General features: G+C 40.2%; 1 protein-coding gene across 1 annotated transcript in view; it reads right to left on the bottom strand.

Annotated features, from left to right (window-relative positions):
• The window catches only part of RYR3 (ryanodine receptor 3), a 479,789-nt gene that overhangs the window by 242,913 nt on the left and 218,098 nt on the right, over positions 1 to 18,778 (bottom strand). The window contains exons 9-11 of the mRNA XM_033107698.1: positions 17,391 to 17,465; positions 14,578 to 14,734; positions 3,346 to 3,519 (exon numbers count right to left, since the gene is read on the bottom strand). Of these exons, the coding sequence (XP_032963589.1) occupies positions 3,346 to 3,519; positions 14,578 to 14,734; positions 17,391 to 17,465 (406 nt within the window). The remainder of the gene's footprint in view (positions 1 to 3,345; positions 3,520 to 14,577; positions 14,735 to 17,390; positions 17,466 to 18,778) is intronic.

The raw sequence follows: 18,778 nt of genomic DNA, 5'->3' as shown, positions 1-18,778 counted from the left end.
TACTGAAAAGGCTGAATGAAAAGTTAGACAACCTGAACTTTTCGTTAACCATTCATGGATCTTATATCACCACAATGCACCAGCTCCCACGGCACTGTCTGTGAGGGAGGTTTTAACCAGTAAACAAATAACTGTATTGGAACACCCTCCCTACTCACCTGATCTGGCCCCCAATGACTTCTTTCTTTACCCGAAGATAAAGGAAATATTGAAAGGAAGACATTTGGATGACATTCAGGGCATCAAGTGTAATACAATGACAGCTCTGATGGCCATTCCAGAAAAAGAGTTCCAAAATTCCTTCGAAGTGTGGACTAGGTGCTGGTGTTGGTGCATAGCTTCTCAAGGGGAGTACTTCAGAGGTGACTATAGTGATATTCAGCAATGAGGTGTGTAGCACTTTTTCTAGGATGAGTTCGCGAACTTAATTGTCCAAACTCATACTTATTGATCACCTTTTTGGGTAGAGCTAGCAACTTTTGGTATAGAGGTCAATAATTTTTCCCTCAAAAGAGTCAAATATGCACAGATGTTAACTGGGATGGTTTGACTCTAGTGTCAGTCAGGGTCAAATCTTGATTCAAGTACCCGGCATGGTTTCCTCTTGATGTGAGTAAATTAAAGAAGACCATTTGTAGGTCCTGGGTGATTGGGGAGGCGGCTGATGGTCCGTCTATATCAAATAAATAAAGCATATGGCTTCACAAAATATTTTTAGAATAAGGATTTTTGGTCTTTCTCATTTTTAGCACGAAGAAACAACTTATTTTCCTTTCCATGTGAAAATCTCTTTATTATTATTATTATTTATTATTATTACTATTATTATCATTATTTTCTTCTGAAGGTATGTCCTGATATAATAAATCCACACAGGAAGTAGAATACTGGTTTGCAAAAATATATATTCATTTTTGAAAAAAGACTTTCCATTCCATCTATACACTACAGCTTAAACGTTCCAAAGGATGCCCTTACCATTGGAGTCACCATTTCAAAATGTTACTTAGCCACAACATTCTAGCAACTGGTTAACAATATTGCGTTTAGGTTGGGCAATATTTTGCCAGTAGGTTTACTTTGATCTTAGCCCTAGCTTTCTGGTTCCTAAAGACCAAAATCCTTAGGTTTTGCTTGTACTGATAACACATTCAAACTGGCCAGCCAAATAAGAAAGTAATGAGAAATGGGGGGAGATGCAGCTGATGGAATATTGTTGTGATGTGCCCTGCTGATCGCTGCAGACAGGTTCCTAAGGTCCTGCTTCTCTCGGAGGAATCACATAGCCAAATAGCTGAGAGCAGAAGCCCGAGGTATGAACGGAAAGAGAGGGCACTTCCTTTAAGGTGAGTCACTGCTCATCAGGTTTTTCATTGCATCTGTTCTTTATTGGTTTTTCTAGATTCCCGTTTTGTTTCATAAAATACTTAACACAGACTTGGACGTCCTTTGTAGTTTTAGAGGAGAACTTAACCTGCTTCTCACGAAATGGAGAAGGGCAGCCCTACTAAGGGCTACACATTTATACAGAGTTTCGGACAGCACCCTCCAAATTCAAATGCCCATTCTACCAGTTAAATGGATCTAGGGATGTTGGTCTTGGAACAGAAAAGCAGGGACAGGCACAATAAATCAACCTCACAAACTGGGGTCTCCACTAGCAGACAGGATCCTTTGAGTATGTCCCCTCCCATCCAAAGTTATAGCCAAGGTCCACAAATTTCATTCTCTTTAAATGTCATCAATACCTTAGTAGGTATGAAAAGTTGTGAAGGCTCCACATGGTATTATTATATTCTATAGAGGATTTAACTTTCTTCTGATAGGCTGGTAGGGTAAATGATGGCTTGTTGGCATTTATTTTCAATCTGCCCTTATTTCCAGGATACAGTCCTTACTCCTGGGGTAGAGCCCTTTTTGGATTTATTGAAAGCCTATTGTATTTTCAAGAGTCATTCCAATTTGAGGGGCCGTGATCCCCAACCTTTGTCTCCCTAGTTCTGTCATACTGTTCATGTCTCTGCTTCGCTGTTCTCCCTCACAGGTGCCACTATCTGTTTGCTATCTTAGCTTCACACCCCATCCATGGTCAGCTGAAGATTCCGTTCACGGGAAATTGCATATAGAATTTCAGGTTCATGTTTCTACAGCTCCCTTCACTCTGGAATCTTGGCCCCTCGAGTTGCAGGAACTTTGGCTGACCTTACTCTAATGTGTCTCTCTAGCCCAGTGAAGCTAACACAAGACCCTAATCCTTGGTGCTACACTCAGTAAACACGCTGAGGGGAAAGTGGTAACAAAGGTGCAACTCATTTTAGTGCACTTACATTCTATGTGGGATTTATAGCGTTCATGTCCTGGGTGCCCTGGTTGCTGAAACCTTCAAACGATTCTTTTTTGTTTTGTTTTGTTTTTGTATTTTATCCAGTCTTCATAATTGTTTGCAGAGGAAGCATTGGGCTCATGCAAGCTAGTCTGTGTGGCCTCTTATTTTTTCTATTTTCTATCTTTTCTTTATAATTTTAGTTTCCCTTTTCTGGATGTTTTCCCGGTATGTTTTACTTTAATAGTATTACCTTTATGGTTCGCTCCCAACCTCCTTTCTTACAGTCACCAGCATTCTGGGACTCTTCATCATCTCCACATTAGGCCGATATACCCAAACTCCAATGTACAATGCCTCCTAGGACCTCATTCTGGGACTCCTTCACTACTCAAACTTGTGTTTTGCAAGGGTTCTTCAAGAAAAAAAAAAAAAGCACCATGCCCTTGGCATCTATTTTCTTGGTTCTTAAGAAAAGAAACACTCTTATGGCAACTGGCTTTCTGGTAAAAAGATGCTGTGGGTATCTAAGCCAGTTTCCCATTGTAGCAGGCTGTCAGAGACCACTCAAATCTGGATACATTCTCTGTGGAGACAGCAACAGTCCACAATCTCTCATTTTTCTGCACGTTGGTTCCTGTGGGCTTGTTGTCATGCGATTTGCTTTTTCTCTGTAGATATTCTCTTTAGTTTGTATTATGAAAACTGCACAGTAACTCAATTATCCACAGAAATGGAGGGAGCAATGATGTGGTTAATCCCCAAATACCATAGCACCAAGGTATTTAGTGCAGGTTTTAGAGTCCATTGAACAAATTCTACCCCCTCGTCACAAATTTGCCAACTACTGAACTTTTGTTTTGCATTGAATATGAGGTCAAAGTAACCACATTAGGCTGTACAATCTGTCAGACAGAAAAACTCTTTAGAATAGTAACCGAACATACATCACATCCATCGGATTCTGACCAGTTGCTTCCAACTGTATAAAACAATTCTGGGCAGCCTTTCTGACCCCTCACCTTTCTTTTCAGAGGTCCAAGGCGGGATGTCTTGGCATCCTGTGCTTTGTAGGTCACCCACAGACCACTGGCTATGTGCTGGACAAAGCAGACGGAATCTCCATACTTGATTTCTGGAACTCCCATGCCATCTATATCTCGCTTGTGATTAGAATCCAATTTCTCCTTGATTTCCTATTTCACAGAAAATGAAACAAACCAAATGTAGGCATGTCTGATTAAACAGAAACATAACATATAAAACAAATCACCTATACTGAATTTGTAAGCCAGAGAATTGATTACCAAAATACTCATGATGTGTCTGTCCAAGCCAATATTTCTGAAAGGTTTGCTTCCCTTATCGGCTGGTAATTGTAAAATCAATGGATTTCAAGTTTCGGTTACTTTAGTGATATTGAAATCTATGGCAAAAATTGGAAGCTGGTAGATTTCTGTTTCTGATTTTGTAGAATTCTTCATTATATTTTCTACTTTCCTTGTCCAGACTTAGATACTTGAATGACTAACACTTTACTGGCCTATTAACTTATTTTCAGCAAGTTGTACCTGCCATAATTTTATTGGTTATCTTATATTACTGATCTGGCTCAGGGGCTTTAAATATATCTTTAAAATATCTTTTATAGAAATCAGCAGAGAAACTGACTGAGCTGGTAGGGGCTACTGTGCCTTAAGTCTAAGGTAGTAACCAGTATATTAGTCTCTTATGGCTGCCTCAGTTGTGTGTTGCAGTTAACGGGTTTCATTCTTTGATTGACACTGTTGCACTAAACTTATTCTCCAGTATGGAAAAAAGGAGTTACTGGGCAGTAGGAGTCCCCTTGGTGAAAACCTGAGGTGCCTGTCACAGGGTGAGTCCGGAAGTAGACCCGTGGTGCACGGTAACTCTGTCTCTTTGTCATCAATCAGGGCCTCTCAATGGTTCTACCCAATTTCCATTTCTTCTCCGCATCTTGTATTAAGTTGCTCATTTGTAAAAGCCATTAGCTAGGCAGCATTTTGAATATTTTATAGAATAAAAAATGTAGATGCTGTTCCCTCTGCTTGTGACAACTTTTACTCTTATTCTTAATGATGGAACAAGAGCAGCACATATACTGAGCTGCTTATCTTGGACAAGGCAGCGTTCTAAGTTATTTGCGCATATTAACTGCTCATAGCAGTCTCTGTTGTGGCTACAAATATTATCCCAGTTATACAGAGGAGAAAATAAAGGTACAGAGAAATAAGTAATTTGCTCAAAGTACTCACTAAGTAGTGAAAGAGCCAAGATTTAAACCCGGCTCAAATTCCATGGCTCAAATTCCTCCTCACCCTTCAATACCCTGCTCAGGTGTCACCTTCTCTGTGCAGGCAGTTAGTCCTCTTGCTGTACTTCCCCGGCACAGTCTCATTCCTCTACTGAACAATTAGCGACTCAAATCGCAAAAGTGCTTGTTTATCTGACACTCTCCTTTCGCCAGACTATAAAAGAATCAAGGGATTCTTTGTTTCACGTACCCACGGAGTCTCTTGCATTATAACTTTTCTCTCCACCTTTCTTTCTTCTATGTGTCTGCCAAGTGTTACTTAAGGAAATCTCGCCCGATTTGGGAACCAAAAGAGCTCCTAATTATGGTTACACACTAAGAGCAGTACTGGGGGTACTGCGTCCTTAAAGAAAGGCAAATCCAAAGTTTGGGAGTAAACTTAGACATAGAAAAACAAAAGGCCTTTTCCACCTAAGAGTCACGTAGATAACATAGTCTCCTTAGAAAAGAATTCCACCTATTTCCTCATTCTTCTCTAATGAATTTGCTTTCCTACCAACATTAACCGACAAAATAAACATGATTTATCTTTAAAAAAAAAGAATCAAGGGCAGGGGCCGGATTTAAGTTAATTTTGGATTCCTAATACAGTTTTTCCAGCACCTATCAATTCTTAATAAACATATATTGAAGGAATATATATATATATGTGTGTGTGTGTGTGTGTGTGTATGTAATTTTTTCTTTCAAATATATTTTTCATTTTAGTTCTTATTTCTTTTTCTTCAAACTTTCATAAAAGCAAAATGAGTTATTTTGCACACATTTGATCATTTTGAGCAATGTTAACACTTTACCAGAAATTCTTATTTAAAATGTATGTTGAAACATCTCCTGGATTGTTAAATATGACTTATTTTTCAAGGTGAACATTTCCAAAAGAAACTATTTCTGGTTTTATAACAAAAGCCAATGGGAAAATAGAATTTGTTATATTACGATGTTTTTTAATAGGCAAGTGGTTAAGAATGCATTTGTTCTACAAAATAATATATATTTGCTTTTCATTTCAGAAATATCCATAATTCTGTAGACATTCAGGCAAGTAACAGACTTAAATATATCAAAGTTTTCATCTCCAGCCTGTTCTTTAACCGTAGGCAATGCAGCAAAATAAAAATAATATGCACTACAACAGTTAAATATAAATAATTATGGTAATTGCGAAGAGCTCACAATTAGAATATTGCATGTTCCCAAATTATCAATGATGATGGTCATTTCATTTATTTTTTTCACTTTTCATTGATTTAAAAATGACTTCGCCGAAAGAAAATAAATTCTAGGGTCTGTTTTTCTAGAGTCTCTGAGATAAATAGATCATTACTGTTTATAGATGGAGTGTCTCTCTGTGTCTTTGCTTTTACAAAATAGCATCAACACCCAAGGTTCTATGGTAATCACTGTAGTGGCCACTTCTAATTTGAAAGAACAGGAGCAACAACAACAAAATCTAAGACATACAAACTGACACTAAAGCCAAATTAACCTAAATCTAAACAACAACAATGACACATTATCATGAAAATGAGAGTGCTATATGATAGAGAAGCCTGATTTGGCTGAAAGCAGGTTGGTGATCTCCCTCTGATTTGAGCATTAACTAATACTTTCCTCTCTGTTTACACTTCAATATAGCCCCAAATGTATCCACTCTACTGCTGGAAATGGAACTTTTCTAAAGGATAGAGCTAATCCAATCACTCCCTTTCAATAACTGCCTCGTTCATACAGAATACAATTCTTATTTCTGAAGTTCTCATACCCCATATCCTTTAACCAAATTGGATGATGTTCCTTTGATATATCAAGTGTTCCCTTCCTCTCGGTCTTTACTGACATGATGCTTTCTTCTTGGAATTCTCTTGCCTCATATCTGTATCTTTACATCTTATCCATCAAGTCTTCTCAAATCCACCTTTGCTTTTTCTCTAATCTTATGGCATTTTCCTTCACCCCTCTCAAGGTTCTGCAATATGAATCCTTTGCTGATATACTTCCTGTCCCCTGCAGGTTGAAAACTCTCCAAGAGCAAGACTGGGATTTCCTTGTCTTTGTATCCCAAACAATGCTCTGCTTAAAATAAGGTGCAAATAATATGTTTTTGTTTTATTGGTCTGTGGGCATCAATTTGTCTGTTCATCTGTACAATATTCCCTATGTTAGATGATATGCTAATTCCAAAAAGGAACAGGTTACTTGTCCTAATATGTGTTGACGTGTAGTGTAGAAACACAAAAGACCCCGAATAGCCAAAGCAATCCTAAGAAAAAAGAATAATGCAGGATGTATCACACTCCCTGACTTCAGTTTGTACTACAGAGCAACAATACTCAAAACAGTATGGTATTGGCAGAAAAACAGACACACAGACCAATGGAATAGAATTGAAAACCAAGAAATAAACCCATATAAATGGACAGATAATTTTTGACAAAGGAGAAAAAGACACACTATGGAGAAAAGAAAGCCTCTTCAATAAATGGTGCTGGAAGAATTGGAAAGTCACATGCAAAAGAATGAAACTAGACTGCTATCTGTCACTATGTACCAAAATTAACACAAAATGGATCCAGGACCTAAACATAAGACTTGAAACAATAAACTGCATAGAAGAAAACATAAGTAGTAAACATATGGACCTTGGGTTCAAAGAGCATTTTATGAATTTGACCTCAAAGGCAAGGGAAGTAAAAGCTAAAATAAATGAATGGGATTAAAGCAAACTAAAAATCTTCTGCATAGCAAAAGAAACCATTAACAAGACAAAGAGGCAACCAACTGAATGGGAGAAGATATTTGCAAACAAGTCCTCTGATAAGGGGCTAATATCCAAAATACATAAGGAACTCATACAACTCAACAACCAAGAAACAAACAATCCAATTGAAAAAACGGGCAGAGGACCTGAACAGACATTTCTCTAAAGAGGACATACAGCTGGCTGATAGACATATGAAAAGATGCTCAACATCACGAATCATCAGAGAAATGCAAATAAAAACCACAATGAGATATGACCTCACACCAGTTAGAATGGCTATCATCAACAAGACAAATAATAAGTGTTGGAGAGGCTGTGGAGAAAAAGGAACCCTCATACACTGTTGGTGGGAATGCAGACTGGTGCAGCCGTTATGGAAGGCAGTGTGGAGGTTCCTCAAAAAATTAAGAATAGAATTACCATATGACCCAGCAAACCCTCTCCTAGGTATTTCCCCAAAAAACCCAAAAGCATTTATCTATAAAGATATATGTGCTCTGATGTTCACTGCAGCTTTATTTATGGTGGCAAAGACTTGGAAACAACCAGTGTCCTTTGACAGATGATTGGATAAAGAAGATGTGGTATATATACACAATGGAATACTATTCGGAGGTTAAGAAAAGATGAAATACTGTCACTTGTGACAACATGGATGGATCTTGAGATTATTATGCCAAGTGAAATAAGTCAGACAGAAAAAGTTGAAAACCATATGATAGACACAGACGATAGTTCAGTGGTTACCAGAGGGTAAGGGGGGAGGAGGGTGGTAGATGAGGGTAAAGGGGGTCCAATATATATGGTGATGGAAGGAGAACTGACTCTTGGTGGTGAGCACACAATGTGATATATAAGTTGATGTATTACAAAATTGTACTTGAAACCTATGTAACTTTACTAACTGTTGTCATCCCAATACACTTTAATTAAAAGAAAAAAAAAGAAAAGAAGCAAGGGGAGATGGGTCAGTTATCAGCTATAGCATTAGTAGCTACGTAGCATGATATCTGGAACAGAGTAGGTCCTAATTCATGTTTACTAATTAGAGTTAGATTTGTTGTTATTTGACACAAGTAAACTATCTGTGCCCACAGAGGACAAGAAAGTTTCTTTTCAACAGACTGTAAGCACACAAAAATATTTCATAAGAAAAATAGATGTGGAAAGATGGGGCCCATTTATGGATGCCAGAGTAAGCCATCAGGGAAGCCCTAGGTAGCCCACTCTTTCCTAGGTATCTCTGGAGAAACTTGAAAAATCATCTTTGGATTCACTTCCTCACCAATATAGTCCCCTTCTGAATTTATGACCTTGAATATGAGGTCTTAAAAAAGAAATCACACATTGCAAGACACTGCTGGAGCCTGGGTAGCTGCAAAGCCTCTGCCATTTATAGTGTGCTGAGAAAGTGAATTAGTCTGCCTCATTAGACAATTCCGGAGTAGAAGTCACTGGACCGGGCCCTTTCCACCATCTTCCTCATTTAATCCCCACACCATCATCTTCAGGTGGGCAGCACGATTGCCATTTCATGGATAAGGGATTAAAGATTCCCAGATAATCTTCCTGGTCTCTTGTTGTTTGAATCCTCACAACAATCTCTCAAGATACACTTCTTCATCCCCATTTTTTTGTATAAGAAAGGACATTAAAGCTGAACAACAAATGACACAGCCAGGATTCTACTTCGAAGTCCATGGTTTTCCTTGACTGTTTATGTGAATAATAAAGACGGCTTTATTAGAACAATAAAGACTTGGGAAATGATCAATTCAAATTTTAAAAATTCTTTGTAGATTTATTAAAACGAAACTGCAGGAAGTGGTGCTATCTCTAGATGACTGAATCTTAAGTTACATGTTTTTTCCTCTCTCCCACCCTCCTTTGCTCCATACCCTCTCTTTCCGCAACTGATAACTTGGTGAGGAAATAGAGCGAAGAGACTGGCACAAACAGCGCTTTGTCAGCACCGATCTTTTCACAGAGGGATGGACCATGAGGCTAGCTGCCATCTTGTTTTGGGCCACTGAGGTTAAAGGGCACGTGCGGATACAGTCTGAGCATCTGTGCACACACAGAGGGCAGTGAGCACTTCTCAACAGAAGGCAGGGAAGTCATGTTTGGCCAAGAACACAGCGCTTAGCACATAGGGGATATTCGATAAATGTTGACAAAATGGAATTTAATGTTTATATACAATGAGGAAACATTTGCTCTAATGGGGAACAGTGATAGCTCTATCACCTTACGCAACAAAATAAGCAACATTTGGATTCTATTTCAGTCATTCAAGACTTATGTTATAGTCATTCACTATAGATAAAAAATAAATGGCTACATGTTACAAGGCTTGCTTTAACGGTAATTCACTCTTCTCTGAAATGAATTCAGTGTTGTAAACTGATGTTGAGACATGACATCTAAATAGACAGTATTGCTATACCAGAGTAAATATTAAATCACATTATCTGACAATCCTTGGGGAATGGCCTTGCAATGTCAAGACCATGGGAAGATGATGTGAAATTAAATTCATAGAAATTTGACTTAGATGTTTAAAATAAAATATCTCTCTCCTTGGATGTTTACAGGGATAGTGTTACGATCCAAAATCATTACACAATAACAGAATACTTTTATAAAGATGATGGGGGTAAAAATGAAATGGATTTCACTCTGTATTTTAGTGCATGACCACATTTATATATCCTGCCAATAAGCAAATTTCAAACCTACTACCTGCTACACACTGTGCTAGGTGCCAGGGTGCAAAATAAGGGGAGCGGTCTGTGTGGTTCTCGTCATCCGGGGCTCCCTGTCAAGCTAATGATGGCTATGGTGAAATCATGGACAGGGGCCTATTGGAGGATAGTGGCAGAGCTTTCCTCCTGTAAGGGGCATTTGACGCCTGTCTGGAAGGATGAGAAGGACTTCACTAATGGTGGCGTGTGCATGCAGGGGTAAAAGGGGTTCTACCAGGTCAGACAATTGAGTTTGCGAACTCATCCTAGAAAAAGGGCTACATACCTCACTGCTGAACATCACTACGGTCACCTTCGAAGTATTCCCCTTGGGAAGCAGTGCATTGACGCCACTGCCTAGTCCACCCTGCAAAGCAATTCTGGAACTCTTTCTGAAATGGCCATAGAGCTCATGTCATTATTACCCTTGATGTCCTGAATGTCAACAAAATGTCTTCCTTTCAATATTTCCTTTATCTTTGGGTAAAGAAAGAAGTCACTGGGGGCCAGATCAGGTGAGTAGGGAGGGTGTTCCAATACAGTTATTTGTTTACTGGCTAAAAACTCCCTCACAGACAGTGCTGTGTGAGCTGGTGCATTGTTGTGATGCAAGAGCCATGAATTGTTGGTGAAAAGTTCAGGTCATCTAACTTCTTTATGCAGACTTTTCAGCACTTCCAAATAGTAAACTTGGTTAAGTGTTTGTCCAGTTGTTATAAATTCATAAAGAATAATCCCTCTGCTACCAAAAACGTTATCAACCTTGTTGCAACTAGTTCACGAACTTAATTGTCTGACCTCGCATGTATAGGTTTACCAGTGAGAAAAGAATAACATGTTTGAAGACTGATAATTAATATGCTAGAGCTCAAGCAAACAGTGAATAAGTGGCGACAGATATGATGGAAGGGCAGGAAGGGGTCAGATAGTAATCTTTTATGACAAACTTCCAGTGAGTTGCAGCTAGATTAAGAACGGTGTTCAAGGTCTCACAGAGAACAGATGAGACTCAAGGCCAGATCTACGTGACCCGGATGTCACACTCTCTCTTATACCACACCCCTTCCAGAGTACAGGAATAACGTAAGATGCTACAGCTTGGAGGGAACAATTCTTTCCAGACCTCCAGTTTGATTTCGATCATCTCGCTAAAAGACAGGGGGAAAAATCTTGACCAGGATCACATTCTGCTCGTCATTCTGCATGTTTCCCACAGCTTGCTCCAAGACCTCCGTTTGCTTCGCTCTGAGCCAGGCCAGGCCAACGACTGCAGCACGTTTGGCCTCGGCCATCTTCCATTAGGGCTCAGTCACAACCCTGTTTTAGCCGTGCGTACAAGGTTCACCTGCCATCTTCTTCCTAAGCACAGTTCGCTAAGGATGTGAACACGCACTTGCAGCGGTTCCCTGGCCCCTAACTTAGTAGTCATAGTTGTCAAAGCCTAATGCAACCTGCCAGGAAACATGGAGCGGGAAGCCCATTGCTGCCAAATGAGTCAGCTAGTCCAGTGTTCTCCCTGAACACATGAGCCTAAACAGTGCCCCTCGGGGAGACTCTTTCCTGTTTCCTAGATTCTCCAACATAGAGAGAGGATCAGATGAATACCCTACCCAACCTCATTCACAAAGGCACAAAAAACACACAATCTCCATCCCCCAGCATCCTTGCTGAGTCTCCCCGAACCCTTGCACCACCACTGAGATCCAGAACTGCTATCTCAGACATGGTCTGCTCTCTGCTCTATCACATAACACCTAGAACAGGCAAGAATGGGCAAGATGGCTCCATGCCCTCACCCTGTTGAGAAATGGAGCCATAGCTTCTTTCTGCTGGGGAACTCACTATTCCCCAGTAAGGGGAAGCGTGCTGGAGAGCCCATTTAAGGAGAAGAGCCTGTACCAAGTGAGGCAAAAATACATTTACTAAGGAAGAATCTGGAGTCCTAGAGAAATCAAGGCATCTCTAGCATTCTTTCCCAAGAGCTCTTTGTCGGGCATTGCAGAACTGTGCATTCCCCACACGTTGTTTTTGCGTAGCTTCACAGTTAAGATGCCAAATGCCCTGCTCACAAAATGTCCCAAGGGAGCCTTGATCTCTTGTGGGAACACAGCCATATCTTGGCCTGTCACAGAGCCTAGGCCCTTTTAATTTCAGTTTCTTTCAAATTAATGAAGGTAGCTGGGATGCATACTGCTGCACTGAGTTATTTAAAACTTCCAACATAGTGACTTCAATGAAATGTAACCACATTGCCAAGGACACAGGACAATGCGACTCCTGGGTGACTTTTACATCCAGCTCCACTCTGCTGGCAGCCCCCATGATACCTTGATGACTTTCAGCCATCAGCTGCTTGCCTCCGTGTGCATAGAAATGGAGGGACTTGGGACAATAAGAATGGGCTTTTTTGAGGGTAAAATGTGCCCACAGGCCAGAAGTGATGCCAAGTAGAAGGAGTGTGATGAGGACTCTATGGTGCTCTGAGCTTTTCCCGCTTTCTCCAGAGACCGGCGCTCAGTGCGGAGCCATGCTCCACAAGGCTGAGCCAAGAAAGAAATGGAATGGAAGAGTCCCTTTGGAATAAAATCCTGCCAGCTGCCTGGAAGGCCGCCTGATTGGTCTGCTGTCATAAGAGGAGTCCCTTTGTGAAATGGTAAAGACCTCAGTGTCACGGTTCTGTCCCCAGACAGGACACCTAGAATGGTCTGAGGAAGCCAGCATAGAGCTTCCTGTGAGGTAGAGCTCAAATACGGAAAAGGGCAAGCTGCCATTCTTAGAAAGGCATTTACTTGGTCATCAGCCATGATGAGTCTTTTCTTGTTTTCCACTTCCTCCTCTTCCCACACCGGCTCACCCTCTGCAGATACACCAGGATCAAGTTGTCTCTTAGAGAAGAATGTGATCTTGCTTGCCTCTATTCTTAGGACGTTTCCCTTTGTTTCACGGATTCTTTTAGCAAGTTGCACTGCCCTAAACCACCTCCTGGAGGCCACAGTGTTTTATTATGTGATATCCGTTTGAATTTTAAATCCTTCTTGTGCTGGGAATCTTAAAAAATAAAAGTGAGAGGAGCATGAGGGAGATGCACTCGGAAAACCAAACCAGGAAGAAGTCAAGGAGCCAATGTGCCACTGGGAGAGAAGCAGCACGTAAAAAATAGCGTCTGAGGCGAATCCAGGGGACGACGCTGCCCCCTTTCAATGTTTAAAATATGGTGTGGGAAAAGTCTAACTTTGATATAGGGCAATTTGGTGGAGAAACATGTATATGCCAAAGAACTGTGCTGCCTAAAAAGAATAAAGGACTGCAAACGGAGGGGGAAAAAGGAGTCAGACAGCCTGCACAAAAACGGGCAGTGCTGAAAGGTCCTCTGATTCAAACAGCAGAGATGCCCCATAGAAAATTCAGCATCAGCTTCACACGGAGTCCTACATGAACAGAATCATCAACAACCCTTTACTGAAATTGTGTTGAGAACACAAATCAAGATCTATTTCTGGAAAAGTGCAAAGAGGAAGGAAACCACAGAGGAAACTCCTAAAGGAGATGTTGTGCTGTCCTCTCAGGAGGTGCCATCTCCCTGACAGCCATGCACATATCTGTGTGGAGCCTTTCTTATGCATGAATGATCTTTCTAGAAGAACCATGAAGCGACAGAGCACCCAACTGTGTGTCAGAAGTTAGCTCAGCATGCAGTCCCGACCATCCGATTAGATCCAGTTATGAGGAGTCAAAACCTGGCTGAATGTTAAAGATAGGGGTTTAAAAAAATAGCTGTCCATATACATGTCAAATGGCAAAACTACACATTTGGGGTTAACCTAACAAAAACAGGATTCACTGTGAATGAATGCTGGGGATGGATAGGTGAGAACTAAGAAATCTGGAAAGAACAGATGACCTAGGAAAAAGATGAGGAAAGTATGAGTAACTGTATAATACAAACAACTACAAGAAGATGTCATATCCAGAATTATGCCTTCTTTGCATCTTTCTGAAAGAAATCACTTCCTGATTCAAACAAATGTAGCACTGACACCTCATGTTTCCATGATGCTTTATAGAAATGAAGCCTATAACTTAAAAGTATTGAACACAACTTAGAATGTATTAAACAACAACAACATTTTCCATTAGCCTCTGAGCAACAATGTCCAGTCCTGTGATCCTTTTTTTTCCCTAGAGCTTTCCACCCTCCTTCAAAGTCTCTCTTAAGACGTCATCCTTCATCTAATGTATACATTCCTCTATGAACTCAATTCAAAAGACACAAGAAGAAAGTGATTATCGTAGCTCTAATTTCCAGTTCCATTTTGCTCCAGCCTAGTTTCTTTTCAGTCATAGTTCTACCTGGCGGTTTTAGAGCTTTCGCTTTTAGAACAAGGTCAAAGTCCACCTCATCAGACCTTACCTTTGATGCCCTGAAAGAGAAGGCTGTGGACTTGGTGTCTGACTTTCCCCGGTCTTGCAGCATAAGGCCTTGGTCCTCTGTCAAGGCCAAGTACTGGCCGGTGGTGAGATGTCGCAGACGGAAAGCCTGGCCCCATCTTATGTTACTGCCACTCCAGCTGCACAGAGGAAACAGACAAGAAATTCATTTACATGAAAATAAGTCCTTTTCAATATTTATCCTGTGCTTGCTGACACATGGTAGAAGACTTATAATTTTCTGGGTTTCATCCCCTAAGGGACAAAGCAGCAGTCTCCTGGTTTGCTCTAGGATTTCCTGTCTGCTTACAACACAGCATGGCACTCTCTTATGAGCTCTCTCAAGAATACCAATAAAGAACATGATCCCGGGGGTAGGGCAATGGTTAGTGTAATTGAAAGTCTTAAGCTTCCAATTTTTCCTTCATGCTACTGAAGTGTCTTAATGCAAAAAGAAAAACAAACCAAAAACCTACGAAAAGAATGGGAAGCTTGCTTTTTAAGGGGAACTTGTTTCTGGGAAAGCAAATCCTTTCCAAATGTGCCCTCTAAACTCAAACATTTTACTACCACAAAGAGAAATTTACTATCATCAAGAGAAATAGTAAAAATATTGGTGCAGCTTACACTTGCTAGAAACAGGCAAAACAAAACAAAACAAAAAAACAAAGAAAACAAGTCACCTCTCTTCCTGTAAGCGGCCTGTGGTGACCTCTGACAATGGTTCGCTATTTGCTCCACCCAGAGGACCCTACAAAATCATATAAATCGAGAGGTTCAAATCTTCGTGTTCATTTTAAGAACACTCGTGGAACTGCCCAGGCCATCAAGGGTAAGCACATCTGAAAAGCCACCCAGTATCTAAAGGATGTCACATTACAAAAGCAATGTGTACCATTCTGTTGTTACAATGGTGGAGTTGGGAAGTGTGCCCAGGCCGAACAGTGGGGTTGGACCCATGGTCGGTGGCCCAAAATGAGTGCTGCACATGCTTAAAAATGCAGAGTAATGCTGAGTTTAAGGGTATAGATGTAGATGCTCTGGTCCCTGAGCACATCCAGGTAAGCAAAGTTCCCAGGATGTGGCACAGAACTTACAGAGCTTACGGGCAGATCAACCCACACATGAGCTCCCCCCGCCACAGTCAGATGATACTGAGAAAAAGCAGATTGTTATTGTTCCTAAACCAGAAGAGGAGGTTGCACAGAAGGAAAAGCTCTCCCAGAAGAAACTGAAGGAACAAAAACTTATGGCCCGGGAGTAAATTCAGCATCAAATTGATGCTAATAAAAGGTAAACAAACAAACAAAAACAAGCCAAATAAATAAGTAAGTAAGTAAGTAAATAAATAAATAAATATTGTGGTATATGTTAGAAGGCAATAAATTCTATGGCAAAAAGTAAAGCAGGATAAGATGATTGTGAGAAGGGAGATCTCATGTAGAATGCCAACGTTTTTACGGTCCTACATCAAAAGGTCGGCATTCAACAAGTTATGATAAGTGTCAGGGAGAAATTATCCACTGAATAATCTGTAATGCATTTACCTTGTATATTTGAATTAAACATTTAAGAGATATATGTGCCAAATTTTGAAATAACTCTTCTTTTGATCCAACTCTTTGGAGAACCAATGAATCCAAAGTACATTATTAAAAGGCTTAAATTCTTCATGTTTAGGATGCTAGGTATCTAGAACTACATATACATACTTATTTTGACTTTTATACAATAAAAGTCCATTAAGCAAGAACCCAGCCTAATATCCTGAGAATAACAGTATGACTTTTAACAAGGCTGGAAAAAGAATGTAAATGCTCCAAGCCAGCTAACAAGTGGGTGCTCCTTAAAACCAGCATTCTTTAAACCAGCAGTCTCCAGAGTTTCTCAGTAAAAATTTAAATGTACATGTGTATCTGCAAGAACAGTTGTAATATTTTTCTCCTGATCTCTAATGGATAATTTTGAGAAGCCCCTCGGGGCATATACCCTTCACGTGAAAGACTTTTATTTTGAACATGTGTTCAGGGAGAGACAGAGCAGAGAGCCAGAGAGAAAGGCAGAGATGGAAAACCGAGATGGTCACACTTGATACTTCTCTCTCATCCTAAGCCATTTAACTCTATCCTAACTTGAATCTCTCTCAGCAAAACAAAGGTCCAGAGCTTAACTACATCCTCTATTTAGTAGTTTGATGTTTAGAGACCACCTGTTTTTACTCAAGCATATGGCTCCCAAGTCTCAGCCTCCTGCTCCGTCCATGCAGGTACAACACTGCTTCTGACAAGTTCTAGTAAATACTGTTTCTTCATAGCTGTGTTTCCAATGATGTTTTAGTCTTCCCTACCTCATGCCATCAAAAGCACCACTCTGTCATTTAAAGCTAACTGTCCACTGGAGCCAACAAAGCTACTGAGAAGGAAAAGACTTACCTGGGTTCTAGAGAATCTGTTTAAGACGACAAATGTGAGAAGAACAGTGATGGCTTTTAGTAGCTATGTCTGAACTTGCCCTTTTTAACTCAGCCACTGCCAAGGGCTGGGTTCAGGGCAGCAGAGCTCTCTGGCTTCAGAATCAAAACAGAGGTCTTGGAAATTGTGTGTGTGTGTGTGTGTGTGTGTGTGTGTGTGTGTGTGTTTCTTTAAAGACAAAGTCACAGACATTTCAGAATTTAGCTGTGTGCCAAGGAATTTTTGAGAGTTTGCCAAATGATAGAGAACAAATGAAATATTTAAGAGAATGGACGGCACAGGAAAGGAAATAATTTTGAAAAGAGCACCACCCTGACCCTCCTACCTTATCCGAAGGGGTTCCACTCTCCACAGAGATCTGGCTCGTGTCCCAGCTCCCCCAGCTTCATAGAATATCCTCCTGTGAGTAGAGGTCGAGATTAGCTCCTCTGTGTGTGACACTGATCAGCACCGGGCAGGGAACAGCTCCCTGCGGAGGTTGCTCACATGCCCCTGTTTTTCTAAGCCCTCACGGTGTCAGCAAAATGAAAAGGAAGAGTCAAAGCGAGCCACACTTACCCCTTTTCTCTTATAAGGGAAAAAAGTGCTAAAGGTGAGGGAACTGCTTGCCATATACATGTCATGGTGACTCACGGACCATCAGGTATAAAATGAAAAGGATCATCTCCATATCCATATCAGGAGTCAAAGCAGCCCAGTCACACAGGATCAAACCAGACACTGAATGCTCCAATTCTTTCAGATTAAGTGCCTTGATGGTTTACATCTTTTAAAATGCATTTGTACTTTTCAAACATATATGCAGTACAGTGTGATTTCATTTCCACGGTTCTAGGAAGCTTGGAGTAAGAACCTTTACGCTCAGTGGCTCAGTAGTGTTCATTACTGTTTTACTGTACTGTTGTCTCCTTTCCTGAAATAAGGATAATCTTTTAATGTGTTTTTAAATAATGAAATGTTTATTTTGGAATAATTTGAGATTTACAAAAATGTTGCAAAGGTAGTACAGAGAGCTTCCACATAGTCTCACTCAGTTTTCCCTAATGTTATCATCTTACATTATGATGGTACAGTTGTCAAAACTAAGAAACCAACATCAGTATATCATTACCAGCTAAACTCAAGACTTTATTTGGATTTTACCAGTTTTTCCATTTTTCTTTTTCCTGTTCCAGGATACCACAAGGCATTTAGCTGCCATGTCTCCCCTGTTTCCTCTGGTCTGTTATAATTTCTTATATCTCCTTTTTCCCCCACGACTTTGACAGTTCTAAAGAGTACTGGTCAGGTATTCTGTAAAGTGTCCCTTGACTTGGGTTTGCCTGATGTTTATCTGGTTATTAGCAAAGTCTGTTTTTTAAATCCATATAATAGTGTCCAACCTACCTATATCACAGATTGTGAGAAATTAAATGAACTATTCTAGTCTAAGAGTATGTCTCAGGAACAGTGATCCCTGGATTACCTGATATTCTGAATCCAGACACTTTTTGAGAATCTTGAGACCTTCAATCAAGACGGATTATTTCACTGCATTTAAATTCACTAATTTAAGTCATTCCTCTACCATAGAGGATTTGTACATATCACAATGGAATCACTCAGGCCCCAGTAGAACCTTGATCTAGATTTTTGAGATAATTGGTGAAGAGGAAATGTGTAATTATTATTTTTTTCTCTGAATAAGTAGTATAATTATGAGGTAGCTGAAAT

Source organism: Rhinolophus ferrumequinum, chromosome 6 (genome assembly GCF_004115265.2).
Source record: "Rhinolophus ferrumequinum isolate MPI-CBG mRhiFer1 chromosome 6, mRhiFer1_v1.p, whole genome shotgun sequence".
In the NCBI taxonomy this organism is placed as follows: Eukaryota; Metazoa; Chordata; class Mammalia; order Chiroptera; family Rhinolophidae; genus Rhinolophus; species Rhinolophus ferrumequinum.
The sequence above is the reverse complement of the archived record's forward strand: the minus strand, read 5'-3'. Positions and strand labels throughout refer to the sequence as shown.